This window comes from Cupressus sempervirens, chromosome 3, assembly GCF_028749045.1.
Source record: "Cupressus sempervirens isolate cs-2001-9-10 chromosome 3, ASM2874904v1, whole genome shotgun sequence".
Lineage (NCBI taxonomy): Eukaryota > Viridiplantae > Streptophyta > Pinopsida > Cupressales > Cupressaceae > Cupressus > Cupressus sempervirens.
This window is the reverse complement of record NC_143120.1, coordinates 998202931-998217784: the sequence shown is the minus strand read 5'-3', so window position 1 is coordinate 998217784 and position 14854 is coordinate 998202931. Positions and strand designations below refer to the sequence as shown.

General features: G+C 35.4%; 1 protein-coding gene across 5 annotated transcripts in view; it reads right to left on the bottom strand.

Annotated features, from left to right (window-relative positions):
- LOC149570114 (uncharacterized) overlaps positions 1–14854 on the bottom strand; it is a 132040-nt gene that overhangs the window by 55128 nt on the left and 62058 nt on the right. For 4 of the 5 annotated variants that reach the window (XR_016362891.1, XM_089822773.1, XM_089822774.1 and 1 more), the window contains one exon: positions 4849–4934. The exons of the other annotated variant lie outside the window; for it this stretch is intronic. Coding sequence is in view for 3 of the 4 variants with exons in the window: in XM_089822773.1 (XP_089678899.1) it covers positions 4849–4934 (86 nt within the window). In the remaining variant the exon portion in view is untranslated. The remainder of the gene's footprint in view (positions 1–4848; positions 4935–14854) is intronic. 5 annotated transcript variants of the gene reach the window in all.

Genomic DNA, 14854 nt, shown 5'->3' with positions numbered 1-14854 from the left:
TTATATTTTGTGAAACAAAAAAAGCAACCCTAAGTCTCATGCATTTGTCTTGAATAAGGATTCAAGAAGAATAAATAGTAAGACACAAATTCTCTTACTGGATTCTCCCAAATTTAATAAAAACACTTACAATTGAAGCCAGGAGTCTTCAGCTCTAAGTAATTGCAGCCACTACTATGTTTTACAATTTATTTGTCCTCCTACAACACAAAGTCTTCAAAAGTTCAAATTGGCTATGAATGCAATAGGCAGCTCAAAGTCTACAAGATTAAATTCAAATCCCTCTTGATCAAAGCTCCAAAACTCACAATCAATATCTGAAAAATGTTGTCACATAGCACCTTGAATCAACACAAAGTTTGAAAGCAAGTTGCCTCTTTTATTGATAGCAATTTAGATTTACATCCAAGTACAAAGTCTTAGAATGCACATATAAACTGGCAAAATTCTCTTGCCTTGCCATAAGATACTTATTTACAATGAGCTTCCTCCTTTATATGGTAAAATAGAAGAAGGAAGTGTGGAGGAAAAAGGGGAAATTCTCAATCACCTTGGCTTATTCTCTAACAAACTTCTAACTAACTAATTTGACTTATTCAAAGTTGCATGCCTAATGTGATTGCAACTTGATTACATGTTATAACTTTGTACATGATACTATCACATGCAATTACATCTTGTTTTTCCATTACATGTAATATGTCAATTACAAATAATATTCTAAGTGCCTTACAAGACACAAATTCTATTACATCAAGCTTTATTGATCTTCATGTTGTTACAAGATGCCCAATGCTATACGATTGTTGTGCTCAAGTTTGGTGGAAACATCTCGAACTGGAATATGAATATGCATCTTTGATTGTTTCATTGAGTGTCCATTGACCTTTTAGCTTGAAAGCACACTATGCTTGTAATCATTTTTTCACCTCCTTGTAGGCTCCATCATTTGATCATGCTTGTTTCTTGTCCTCCTTTCTTCTTTGCATGGATAAAACCATCTCATTAAATGGGGGAAAAACTTAGAAACGAGGTTGTTTTGGGAGCATCGCATATGAAATACGACTAGGAACTTTTCGGACAGCAAAAGAACAAATAGGTCAAGCTTAGAATGGCTCAAATATGACTAGAAAAGCCACAAATGTGTTTTTCTGGGTTCATCACATATGTAGACAACGAGCTTAGAAGTGTGCAAATGATGGATAAAGTATAATGAAATGAAAGCATAGCATACTTTAATAGGTGATGTGGTGAAAAAAACTCAAACATAGCACAGCCGTATGGAGGCTCATGGAATGCGTATGGTGGGATTTATACTTTTATTCAAATGAGGAGAAATAAAGAGCCTATCTTTCTTTAAAATAGGATTTTACCCTGACTACATATGTAGGTGAGACTTTGCATATTCATGGAAGAATAGTAGAAGTATATTGACATATACAAAACAAATGCAAATCTGAAACAGGAAATGATTAGACTAGCATACACAAAATAACAACTATATACAACAAAAACCGTATGATAAAATAACAAGGAATCACCCTTTTATCAAGAGGCAAGAGAAGAAGTTGTTTCAAACGCTTGTGAAAAATCTGAAAAATGCAATCAAAGAGATTTCTTGGATTTAAGAAGATTGCAAGATGAAGTGTTAAATAGACTTTAAATCTTGACTTGATCCTTGCAAGAGATCAGTCAAAATTAGTAGTTTGCCAAGTGTAGGAAGTTAGAGCAAACATTACGTCATTTACAACATGCAAAGAATTTGGAAAATGGCATCCAAAGCATATCAAGTGATTTAAAAGATTTGAATGCAAGCTAAGAAGGATAGGCAATGCTTTCAAACTTATCTTGATCCAAACACTTGTTGTTTTAATGGTACAAATTGCTCAAAACTAGGGCATTTTTTGGGCAAAAACATGCCTTAAATGCGTTGAGAAATAATAAAAACACTCGACAACTGTCCTCATATTTATAATCTCCAAATGGCACCGGTTTTCCAAAGAACTCCACTTAAGAAGCTTACTCTACACAACATTAGAATATATTAAACTGCCATTAATATAATTTATTAATTGCTTTTGGCTCAAGAAAATGACCTTTTCCACCATAACTTAAACTTCTAACATGCAAGGCCACTATTTCTTATTCCCACAATTTAAAACTAATCATCCTAGTTCCAATGAGCTATGATACTAAGGTGACCACAAACAACACCAACAAAAATAGCAACCTCAACATATTTAGATGAATAATAATAATAATTTACCCGTCTTGCGAAAACAACTGAAGAAGCATCAGATTCGAAATCTGACAACACCAAAGTGATCCTGATGATGAAAGATGATGAATGAACCTGACAGGTGGTGATTTTAACAAAAATTGACCTATAGATTATCAAAAACGACCAAGAAATGCTCAAGATATGAGCATTTGAAGGCTGGAAAACCCCTTTTTGGAGAAAAAAGCCCAAAAAAGTGAAGATTTCAGAGGGGCTAAAAATCGCCACTTTAAGGTGTTTGATCAAAAAGCCTAATATTATGAAGTAAAACACACTTCTCGGTTGCATTTACATGTTCAAAACATATGCAATGGCTGGAAAAATCGCCACTTTCAATTTTAATGCACTAGAAGCCATTTCCATGTTTAAATGATATGCAAATGGGTCTAAAATCGCCACTCTTTCTGAAACGCATTTTTAGAAGAGAAACACGTGTTTAAAACTACATGTTATAGAACGAAAAATCACTACTTATGATCTTTAAGTGAAAAAAGGAAAAAAAGGGGTTTTCCAACGCATATACATGTTCTTTAGCATTTAAAACACGTGTAATGGGGTCAAAATTTGCCACTTCTAGTTTTGGTTTATAGAAATGGGTTTTCTTTTACCAAAATCATATGCAATGGGGTCAAAAAACGCCGCTTTTGGTTTACTTAAGTGAAAACTCACTTAAAAAATGTATTTGCATGTTATAATAATATGTAAATTGATCTCAAAAATCCACTTAAGTGGCAATTTTAAAAATGTATATGTAATAAGGTTTGAAAAAACTCCACTTAAATGCATTAAAACATTAAAATAGACTTATATGTGCAAGAACCTGTGTAAATGGATTCAAAATATCTACTTATATTGATTTAAACGTTTTATTTATGCAAAAGCATATTAAAAACCCATTATACACATTCAAATGTGTGATTGCATTTAAAAAGTGCACTTTAATGATGCTAGGACTTATAATTTATCGAAAGTGGGTTTTCTTATAGTGACTTGCATCTTGATATATGCAATGAATAATAAAAACTCCACTTAAAAGCATTTAACATGTCTTATGTAATTAAATTTAATATCAAGCTATAGTTTTCAATGAAGTAACATGAAGAATAGACTTGAAAACGGCTATTTTCATAAAACATTAAAAACTATGGTCAAATCAACTCAGAATGAGTTGAAATTTGAAAATGGGACAAAAAATCCACTTTAGATATTACATCATAATTTTACCAATAAAAATCCTACTTTTATGAGGCTTTTTAATCGAGATATGCAGTTGCGCTAAATAAAACCCACTTTTCCCCCTATAACTTAAGCAAGACAACTCTGATTTTGTCCTAAGTTAGCTCGAAACGAGTAGTATTCCAAGGGCTATTCACCTAAGGCAAAAACAAGACTAGAATTTTTACAACACAAAGAAAAGATAGAAAATTTTGCCAAAACTTGAGCGTTTGCGATCAAAGAAGAAAAACTCTTACTAGAAAACAATTTGTGATTTAACTTGACAGAAATCTTCAAAGAGAATGTAGAGATAGGATCACAAAGAGTACAATTCAGGGATAACGAATTGTTCAATGAAACCTTAACAACACATTAAAACAAAGAGGATGCGCCAACGAATCCATAAGAAAATTGCGTAGGGTTGCCCCAATTTTGTGAAGCCAAAATCGAAGACAACAAAAACTTAGAACAATTCAAGGGATAATGAAATGGCTTTATGACACATAATTCAAAACACCTAGACTTAGAGGAAACACCTATGAACTCATGAGAAAACTATGTAGGGTTGCCTTAATTTTATGATGTCAAATTTGAGGACAACAAGGGTAATCATGAATCCCAACCAGAGATAGTAGCAATAAACGTTGTGCCAACTTAGAATAAGTTTCTAATGTCTTGATGTCACAATTTTCATTAGTGCTTGAATACATCTAGGCCAACACTCATGTACACTATAGTCTATAGCCTAGAGGTTATCTCCTTAGTGGGCTTGTCATGGTGATAATTTGTTCTCCACTTGTCATTAGACAAAGCCGACTGGCAGCATTTTTCGTGTGTTGGCATGCATAGTTTGTAGTTGTATATTAAATCTTTCCACAAATACCTTGTTTTATGGTCTTAGGTCAAAAAGACCATCGAATAATGCAAACTGATAAGGAAATACACAAATCTCTCTTCAAACTCAACCATTAAACCAATAAATACAAAGAATTTTTAAGAAAGAACGTATGAAACAAAGAAAATGTTATTAAATTATGTAGTTCCTCTACATTAGAGTAATAGCTTTTGACAATATAACAAATGATATCAACTAGCTGAAGCTCCCCTAAAAGTACACAATGTTTTTTTTGGTTTCTTTCCTATGTTTTTAAAGCCTCCAAAGTAGATTTAATCACACAAAAGTAGTTATGATACAAATGTATTTAGACAAACTATTATTTACTATATGTTCTACATTAAGATAAGGTCATTCTATGAAAACCACCCTTTTATGAATATAGTGTTATTCATTTTACAAAAATGTAATGTATTGTCTCTAATGGTTAACATTTTTAGCATATTGTCTTCATACAAACCTGGAGAGGGAGCAGTTATCACAACCCATAAAAACATGCCCTTGACATCTCTTTTCCAGGATAGCCTTGCATAAGGAAGCTGCATCCTGTTACTCCAAAATACATTTCAAAGGAATGAGTAATATACTAAAAAGACTTCTAACAACAAATCATTTATAGTATATCATATATCAAGTTACAAAGTTATCTGAGGAAAACTAATTTTCAATTCAATAGCCAGAATCCTCTAATGTTTAGATAAGAGTTAAAAAAAAAAGAATGCTTGTCATATGAAATCTAGATGAAAACTGCCAAGATAACTAGCTTCAACATTTCTAGTACACAAACTGAAGCTCTTCTCGTTGTTGAAAGAGCACCTCCTTTGAAAGACTATGATCCCTATCACAGCAACATCTCATGTGCATTTTTTAGCATTTAAATGGTTCTCCATCATCAAGACCGGGTAATATGTGGATACTATGTACATTGCATTTGAATTTAACAAAGTTACCCATATTCTTTGTATCTACAATTAATGTTGTTTTGAAATTTTTACATATAAGTAAATAATGATATGTGAACTATGTATATACCAATCTGTGTAATTTGTTTATTCAAGAATCTTTGGGATTAGCTACTATCCATCCCAACAATTATCTTGCAAATATAAGTATTTCATTCTCTAATATCTTTCTATCCTAATATCACATCCATACACATATTTTAGCAAACAAAGTTCATCAAGTACACTTTCCAACGTTTGCACTTGATCTACAAGCAACAAGAGACCTTACCGATATATGCTAGCATTAATTGTTTATTGTGTACAATTGATATTGGGTGGAATATTTATTAGCGTTATTTTTTGGCTAAATCATTTTTCCATTACATGACCCTAACATCAAGAGTATTACGAAATAATTGGAAAATATTTATTTGTTATTATCAGAGACCAAGAGGTCAATATATACAAATGAATGCAAAGATGTTTCCTTAGGAAACGATCGGAAAGAATAGAAACTTTCTATTCTAACTAAGAGTTATCTACAGCTAACTAAATATTAGAAATATTTTAATATTTACAATAGATTATAAATAGATTACCATTAACTAATAATAGATATTCACCTAGTATTGTAATACTAATGGTTAATCTATCCACAACACCAAACTGTGCTCTAAATTTGACAAACTTATCAGGACCAATAGGCTTGGTGAGAATGTCCACAGTCTGATTTGTGGTAGGAACATACTACAAGTCTATTGTCTTGTCTTCAACCAGTTGTCGTATGTAGTGATAGTGAACATCCACGTGTTTGGTTCGTTCATGAAAGACTAGATTTCGTGCTAACTTGATAACGCCTTCATTATCAACAAATAGAGTAGTTGGTCCTACTGGTGACATTTGCATATCCCCAAGCATCTGACGAAGCCAAACAACTTCACATCAAGCCTTAACAATCCCTTTGTATTCGACCTCTGTGAAGGAGAGAGAAATTGCCTGTTGCTTCTTACTGATCCATGTGACAACACCAAATCCCAAAATGAACACATATCCAGAAGTTGACATTTTATCGTCAACAAAGCCTACCCAATATGAATCTGTAAACCCATTGAGTCTAGGGTTAGAACTTTGACAACAAAGAAGTCCATAAGCTGAAGTGTCTCTCACATAACGACGCACACACTTTGTTGCCATCCAATGATCAACCTTAGGAGCTGTCATAATGCGTGATATATAGTTAACTGCGAAGCTGATATCACGCCTAGTAGCAAAGAGGTAGATGAGGTTGCCTAATAGTTGCTTGTATATAGTATCATCCACTGGAGGAGAATTAGACTTTGCGGATAACTTGAGACCTTTCTCCATGGGTGTAGATGCAGGCTTGCAATCCTGCATATGCAATTTGTCTAACAAAGCCCTAGCATATTTGGACTGAGAGATGAATATACTAGAAGGTTGTTGCCAAACCTCAACACCTAGGCAATAATGCATAAGTCCAAGGTCAGTCATATCAAAAGACCACCATAAATTCTATTTGATTCCCTGAATCAAAGATGTCGAACTGCCAATGATGATCAAATACTCCACATAAATAACCAGAAAGGCGATGTTACTGTCAATAGTCTTGATGTACAAATTTGAGTCCGAAGAACTCCTCCAAAAACCTTCATCAACTTATCAATTTTTATGTACCATGCCCAAGGGGCCTACTTCAAGCCATAGAAAGCTTTCACTAATCTGCGAACCTGATGTTCTTTTTCAACAACCTTGAAACCAGTAGGTTGTGTAAATTAGGCCTCTTCGTGGAGATCACCATTCAGGAAATAACTCTTGACATACATCTGATGGACCTTCTGGCCAAACTGAGCTGCCCTGGCTAGGACTAACCTGATGGTGCTAATCTTTGTAGTAAGAGCAAAGATCTCCTCATACTCAATGCCCAAACACTAAGAAGAGCCCTTTGCAACTAAACGAGCTTTGTACTTATCCAAAGTACCATCATATTTGTATTTGATTTTATAAACCCATTTGCAGCCTATGGGTTTCTTCCCTAGTGAAATATCAGAAAGGACCCAAGTATTATTCTTCATTAGGCTCTAGTGTTCAAATGTCATGGCTTGTTCCCACTCTGGAATCCCTTTAGCTTCGAAGTATGTTTGAGCTTCAAACACACTATGAATGTTGGCCATGAGTGCAAAGCTAACAGACTCTGTAGGTTTTCTCTTTTCCGAGCAGTTCTCCCCTCAATGAGTTCATCATCTCGATGATCTACAAGTGTTTTAGCCCACCACTTTGGCTAGAGAGGAGAATGACCAACATTAGTATCAGGAGATGCTTGTTCATCAGGTTCTTCATCATACGAATCCAAAACAAACTCAAGTTAAGCATTTACAAATCCAGATGATCCTATAGGAGAAGTTGGAGGTCTCTGTATAGGGATCACTTGTATAACTAGAGTTGCAGAAACTACTGGAGCCCTCCAATCAAGTGGACCTAATGGAAGCCTGACTCCCAAATCATGATCCTTCATAGGCTAGTCTGTTGGATCAGGAACAAGAGAAACAGAGATGAAATGTCCTTGTTGCTCATCAAAGACTACATCACGACTGTAGATGAGACGAGATGTCTCAATGTCGATCAAGCAGTAGGCTTTGTGAAGACTACCATATCTAGCAAGCATGAGCTTTTGACTCTTGGTATCCAACTTGGTGCATGACGCATCATGGATCAAAACAAAAGCTAGGGAGCCAAAAACCTTGAGGTGACTGATTCTAGGCTTGCGACCTGACTAGGCCTCTTCTAGAGTTTGACCGCCACTATAGGTGAAAGGTTCAGAAGATAAACTGCAGTGTTAACTGTTTCTCCCCAGAACTTCTTTGGAACATGTTTGTTTTCAAGCATGGAATGAGCCATCTCGGTGATTATTATGTTCAAACGTTCAACTACATTGTTCTGTTGTGGTGTGTGGGGCGTGGTTAACTAGAGTTTGATGCCATGACTATCAAAGAAGCTAGACAATTCATTAGAACAAAATTCCCCCCCATTGTCTAATCTAAGAGTAATAATAGATTTCCCAGAGTCTTTTTCAACCAAAGGTTTAAACTTCTGAAATACAGGAAATGCATCTTATTTCTTTTTAAGAAAATACACCCACATTTTCCTACTGAAATCATCAACAAACAATAGAAAATACTTGGAACCATGAAAAGGAGTGGCCATAGAGCCGCAAATATCGGCTAGGAAAGGACCTTTTAGCTCTGGCAAGAAACTGACAAGGGTAATGTCCTCATCGGTTAGGAAAGGACCTTTTAGCTCTGGCAAGAAACTAACAAGGGTAGTGGTTGTTTTTTCTTTTGATCACTTGGCGCAGGACATGGCCATGAAGGACAGAGAAACTAAAATCCCCCTTTTAAACCAATAAGAAAAGACTGAAATAAAAAGGACTAACAAAACTATTACACCTTAAAGTAGGAATTCCAACAGTAACTAATGAGAAAATGTAAAGGGACTCACCGCGAGAAAGAAACAAGGCCCTTCGTCAGAAAATCTATGTTGCAAACCGCTTACAACTCCAAAGAAGGTGTGATCACTTACCTCATTTAGCAGTTAACAAAATGAAACAGAAAGGCAAGTTTAAATAGCCTAGATAGGTAGACGCATCATATTTCAATATGGAAAGTACCAATTTGACGAGAGTTCAATCATTTATGAGTATATATTATCCCCGCACGTAGTAAATCAACCTGCCATCTTTCGCACCAATCATGCATTGAAGTATGTCACTTCAACCTTTTAGGAAATATTTTGACAATCTTCATACTGCCACTTGTCACCTTCCGTATGTACTTTAGGCTGGCAAACTAAACCTTTGAACCACTTTGAGGTTGAAGATTCAAATTTAGTAGTTGATAATTGTAGGGACTCTGGCACATAAAAACCAACTTGACATGAAAAGGAGATTACATGGTTAATGAACTGTGAACCTGAATGGGTGACTATTCAAGGTTCAACTTCAAAAGAAGTGTCGAAATCCGACTAATCATACTAGTCCCATAGGGTTGAAACCAGAGTAACGAGCCTTGCCGAGAGGGGCGAGTCTCCTGAGTTGGCGAGTCTCACATGGCTTGCCGAGTCAAAATTACCCGTGACCTGAGCTCAGCGGGTTAAGTGAGGTGACTCGCCTGACTTGCGGGTCAAGCTGATTTGACCCGGCCAATTTTTTTTTTTTTTTTTTTGATAAGTTTCTAGAGGTTGGTATGAATAGTCTCAAGATTACAAAAGTTTGCTCTTTTATTGTGTCTATTTGTAATTTCGTACTAATTGAGAATGAATAACTTAATAAGAATTTTCAATTTTTCAATTTAGCCTATTATCTAAGGCTAAAAATAATATTTTAAATGTTGATTACACTAAAATGGGCTGTTCAAAGTTTGGGATTTGGATTCTTATCCATTGCTTATTCAATTGCCTAGAATGACGGGAATCAAGATTAGTCCAGTTTTTAGAATTTCCTGCAGTTTTTGTAATAATGTTTTCAGTTTCCTTTCCTTGACCAAATTAATTTAAATCCAATGTGTGAAGAGTGTTGAATTTGAAGGTTTGAATCATATGCGTTTGGGTATGGTTCTTAATTAACTGGTTCCTAGGAAGTTTTTAATCCTTTCCTCAACCATTGACTGTTTTTGAATGGTTATTTCCATCAGATTTAACTTTTAAGTCTCAACTCTAGATGAGACCAAATGAACATCCATAGAAAAATATATAAAAATCTTACACATATACATATTTGTAGCCTTAAAACAAGAATTAGGTTCAGACAACCACCTAGGATGCATATAAAAAACTAAATCAACTTAAAAGTCAAAATTGTACTTTATTGTAAATTTTTCAAACTTGAATGTCATGATAGATATTCATAGTTCAATGTTGAATTAAGAATAGCAGCATTGAACTTCATATGGGTCTTGAATCTCTATAATGATCTTCATTGTTAACATCAACATAAGATGTAGGTAGGTTTGAAGAAATAAGTGTCATTTGTACTCACTAAAAGTTTGTTGTCTAGTTGACTCCTCAAACAATAAAATCGATGTATGTTGAAGTATGTGATCAAATTACCTTCTATTTCATGATATTATTGTGTCTTTAAGCTTTATTCAATAATGGGTGCATGGAATGCTCTTTAAATCCTTAAAAAATTCAAAATTTTGAAATTTTTTCACTTTGTCGAGTCATTGGCGAGTCCGAGTTGGGTCACGAGTCAAGTTACCCTTGCCGAGTCCGAGCCGAGTACGAGTCACGTTACTATGGTTGAAACAAACGTATGGACAAGGGGAATGAACTTTGAAATTTGAACTCAAATGGTTCGGAGTTCAAGTTCAGAAAAGAGGACAAAACAATCCAAACAAAGGCGTCCCAATAAGACCAAGACTATTTGAACCTTGAACTTTGAACTCAATTGTTCAAGGTTAAAGTTCAAATTTTAGATAAGAAAGGAAGCGATATTGAAGGCTTGAAGAAAAACATACAAGACTTCAGGGCGGGTAACATGGCGGATGACAACAAACACAAAAGCATTGTTCACAATTCTGAACTTAAGACTCTCATCCTGCAACTTCTTCCAGACTAGCTATGGGTAGACCATGCATGACCATACCACTATGTCATTTTTGAATACTAGCTTAGATAGCCCAACGTACACATCCCTTGTAGCAAGCAAATACACCACATTTGAAGTCATGTAAAATTTTGAGTCATTCTTTATTCCCACCAATCGTGTATGTTATCACTGATCAAGGTTGCGTAGTTAATCATATTCATCTAGGTCCTAATCTTCTCAATAAAGTGTACCTTGCATTTGGCCTGCCCATTACTCTGCTCAAAAGTACCACAACATATTTGAAATCACTAATCATGCAGCCTCAACTCATATCAACCTTCTTTATCTTCCCATGGGAGGAGGGTTGATCAAGTATTTCTCCATTATTAACTTATTGGACGCTATGATGTTATCCTGGTACCACCTGCCAGCACTTTCCAAAGTGATTCTATAAAAGGTGTTGGCCTTTGGAATGTCCAAAACATGTTCAATTGTGTTCGACCTCAAATCCAAGACGACCCTCTACATGTGTTTTTCACAACCTTCCCATCAAGCATTAGTGATGTGCAAGTGTCATTATCAGATTTGAAGACAATATAGCCATTGGATGGGCAGTAGCAAGAACCAAACCAACCAAAACCATTATGGTGCACATCTTTGACCTTCTTAAACACCTCTTGCATTTAGTCAAGAAACTCATTCCAGTCTAAGCTCAATAACTTTCATCTCAAAGTGGAGATCAATGAACTCCGATTAAGGTGGGTTCTCCTGATACTTGTACTTTACAAGTTGAGGAGAAGCAACCTTTGCCTTCAACGATGATGTCATTGTCCAAAGATCAGATGTTGGTATTTTGCTTCATAGGGAGAAAGCTCGAACCTTGGGGGTTGTCAAAGGTGTCGAGGTGTCAAACTCTGACATCTTCGATAGCTCGATGCAGATAGCATATATTGCAAATTAATGATCGATCTTCAAAAGTCTTGGATGCTTCAGGGTTGTCGGACCTGTGAAACACTGACAACTTCGAAGAACTCTGGGAGTTAGACTCGGATGCGAAGAATTTGCAAGGTTTTGAAGTTATCGACAATCTCAGAGGTATAGGTATGAACCTCTGACACCTCGAACACTTCAAATGTCATGGAGTTGGACCACTAGAAGGTGCATTTGGAAGATTGGGGATGTTAGGAATGTCAAAAGTACGAACCTCTGACATCTCCGATGCTTCAACTTTTTCCTACCTTGGAGACAGATTGGGATGCTCAAACGACTGGAAGTTCAAAGGTGTTGGAGGTGCAAACCCCCAACAACTCCAATGCTTTGAAGAACAGACAATAGTTAGATGTAAAACACCCAAATCCTAAACCATAACATACTAAAAAATCTACCCCTAAGGTTAACTGTATGAAGGGGTGAGAAGACGACTAAACACAAAGACCAACCACAAGACACGACTAAAACCTTGGCAAGGAGGTACAGGCAAATGACCTTGAGCGAAAAATCAACAGTCTTGCACCGCTAGGGCACGAAAGTGCAATGAAGGACTAGAACCGGGGGAGACTATTGGAGAGCTACCTGCAGATATAGACAGTGAAGGTCAATAAATCTTTGCACCAAAACCCCCACTTCCAAATTTAAACCAAAGACCTCAATGCTCAAAGACAATGGCTCTCTAAAGACTCAAAGGAAAAATGCACAAATGTGACCAAAACAATAAACAAAACCACCTTTTATAGCCTCGATACTTCTTGATGTCACCCTCAAAAAGAGCGACCCCGAACTCCAAAAAAGACTTTAAAAAGACAAAATAAAAACCCTCTGGTCTTCGGACCTTTTGGAGGTGTCAGAGGTCAAACCTTTGACATCTCTGAAATGTTCCAAAGACCAAAACAAAAGGCAACTAAACCTCCGACATCTCCGAAATGTGAAACACTAGAAGAAACTAAAGTTTTTGTATCCCATCAATGTGGAACCCTAAAAAAAAAATTGCCCCTCTCTCAATCAACAACCTTTCTAGTATCTCTTCTTCCATTCTCGCCTATATAATGCTAGCAAAAAAATCAGGTTTGGCTCTAAATATCAGCAAGCCAAAAGTAATCAATCCTTACAAACCCCACAATGCTAGACAATCTTTACTTCAGCCAAAACAAATTCAACAGCTTCATGGGGTACCATGTACAAAATTGTTTGTAGGCAAAATATTAAGCCATGAAGGAAAATGATTTCCGCCCAAAAATGAGGACACTTACAAATGTAGATACAAGACAATTGGAAGACAATTAAAAATGTGGGTATTTTCATATGCCAAAGGAATACCTCATTGCTATTTTAACCACCAACAAAGAGAGAGACGAAATAGTTCAAGAAGAACAGTATTTCCTTTCTATATCCAAGCTTTTCATGAAACAATTGGCTCCTAAATTCAACCCATTGGAAGATTTGTCAAACACGAGATCCATTTCAACTTAGTACTATCAATGTTTTAGCTCCAGGCGGATTGATTTTGATCATAAATTGTGCAAATCAATTATCATGATTTATAAGCTGTTCAACATTGTAGCTAACTAATAATCATTAGTTAAAGTTATCTATACATATGTATATACACACACATATATATACACACATATTCTATTAATAATAATATCTAATTATTTTGTTAAGACAAATAATAATAAATAAATTACGATCAAATTGACCAATTATTTTCCAAGGGAATTGCTTCATTGAACACCGATTAATGCAGATCAGGGTCTGTTTTTAAAGGCTGCGATAATTATGATTAAGCAGCAATTTTTTTATAAGAGGTCATGTCCCATATAGGAACAGGAACCTACGTGGTTTAAGCCACGTAAAGTCATCCCCCTACATGGGACAGACCTTCTACTTACATATTTAATTATGAAAGGATCGCTGCCATTGGAAGATACAAAAATTACAACAGTAGTACTACATTGGCAGCAATTCTAGTTTGAACAAATCAGTATTATATATTACAGTTGCATTGGCAGTGATTCTAAAATATACAAGTCAGTTTTATATATACACTGAAAATTACAAATATACATGTCATTCATATGAAACTAAGCACAAAGCATGTCATTTAAACATTATAGAACCTTAACATACACCATTTGAATGCCATCTAGGAAAAATAACCGATTTCACTACTTAATTGTCAATATGCATATCAATATGTGAACAAAAATATTCAAATATAAGTTTAGCAGTGAGCAATATCATAAAAATATGAAAATCTAAATATGCCCAAAGGCTAGAGGGACTAGGCACACCATAACTCAAAACATGAGAACTAATTTTGTTAAGTGTTTTCATATGTGTGACCTCAGTCTTCTTTATTCTCTCCAAGGCATATACATTTTATAAAAAGAGGACAGTATATTCTTTCAAGTTTCCATAGTTTAAGTAACTTCTCACTCATCACATGGTTTCACGTGACAATTACACATCATCTCCTATTCCATACAATATTGCTCTCTGCCCAATTTTCCACTCCTCAAGTCGACACTACTTGGTGCGAGTAAGAATGTGGCAGTCTTTTTACAAGGTTTTAAATAGGCTACACAATAATCTCAGAAATTGTGAAATTTCTTCTCTTACAAGTTTTTGTTCCCCTTTCTTCACCTATTTGTACCCATTTCCTGAACAATTTGTCTTGGCACTCACCTATTGTTTTGCATTTTCTGTTTTTCCACATTTGCTCTTACCATTGGTGGGACCTTTCTAGGTGTCGCTTCCTAGAACTTTGTACTGTATACAGCTGTTCTCTTCAGTCCTGTCAACCTACTTGTAGCCATCCATGAAAATTCATATATGTCATCTTGCTTCTTTCTTTCTTTCTAGTCTACAACCATAAAAAGGTACTCTTGTACCCCCCAAAACTACATTGTCTTTCTTGTGAAAAG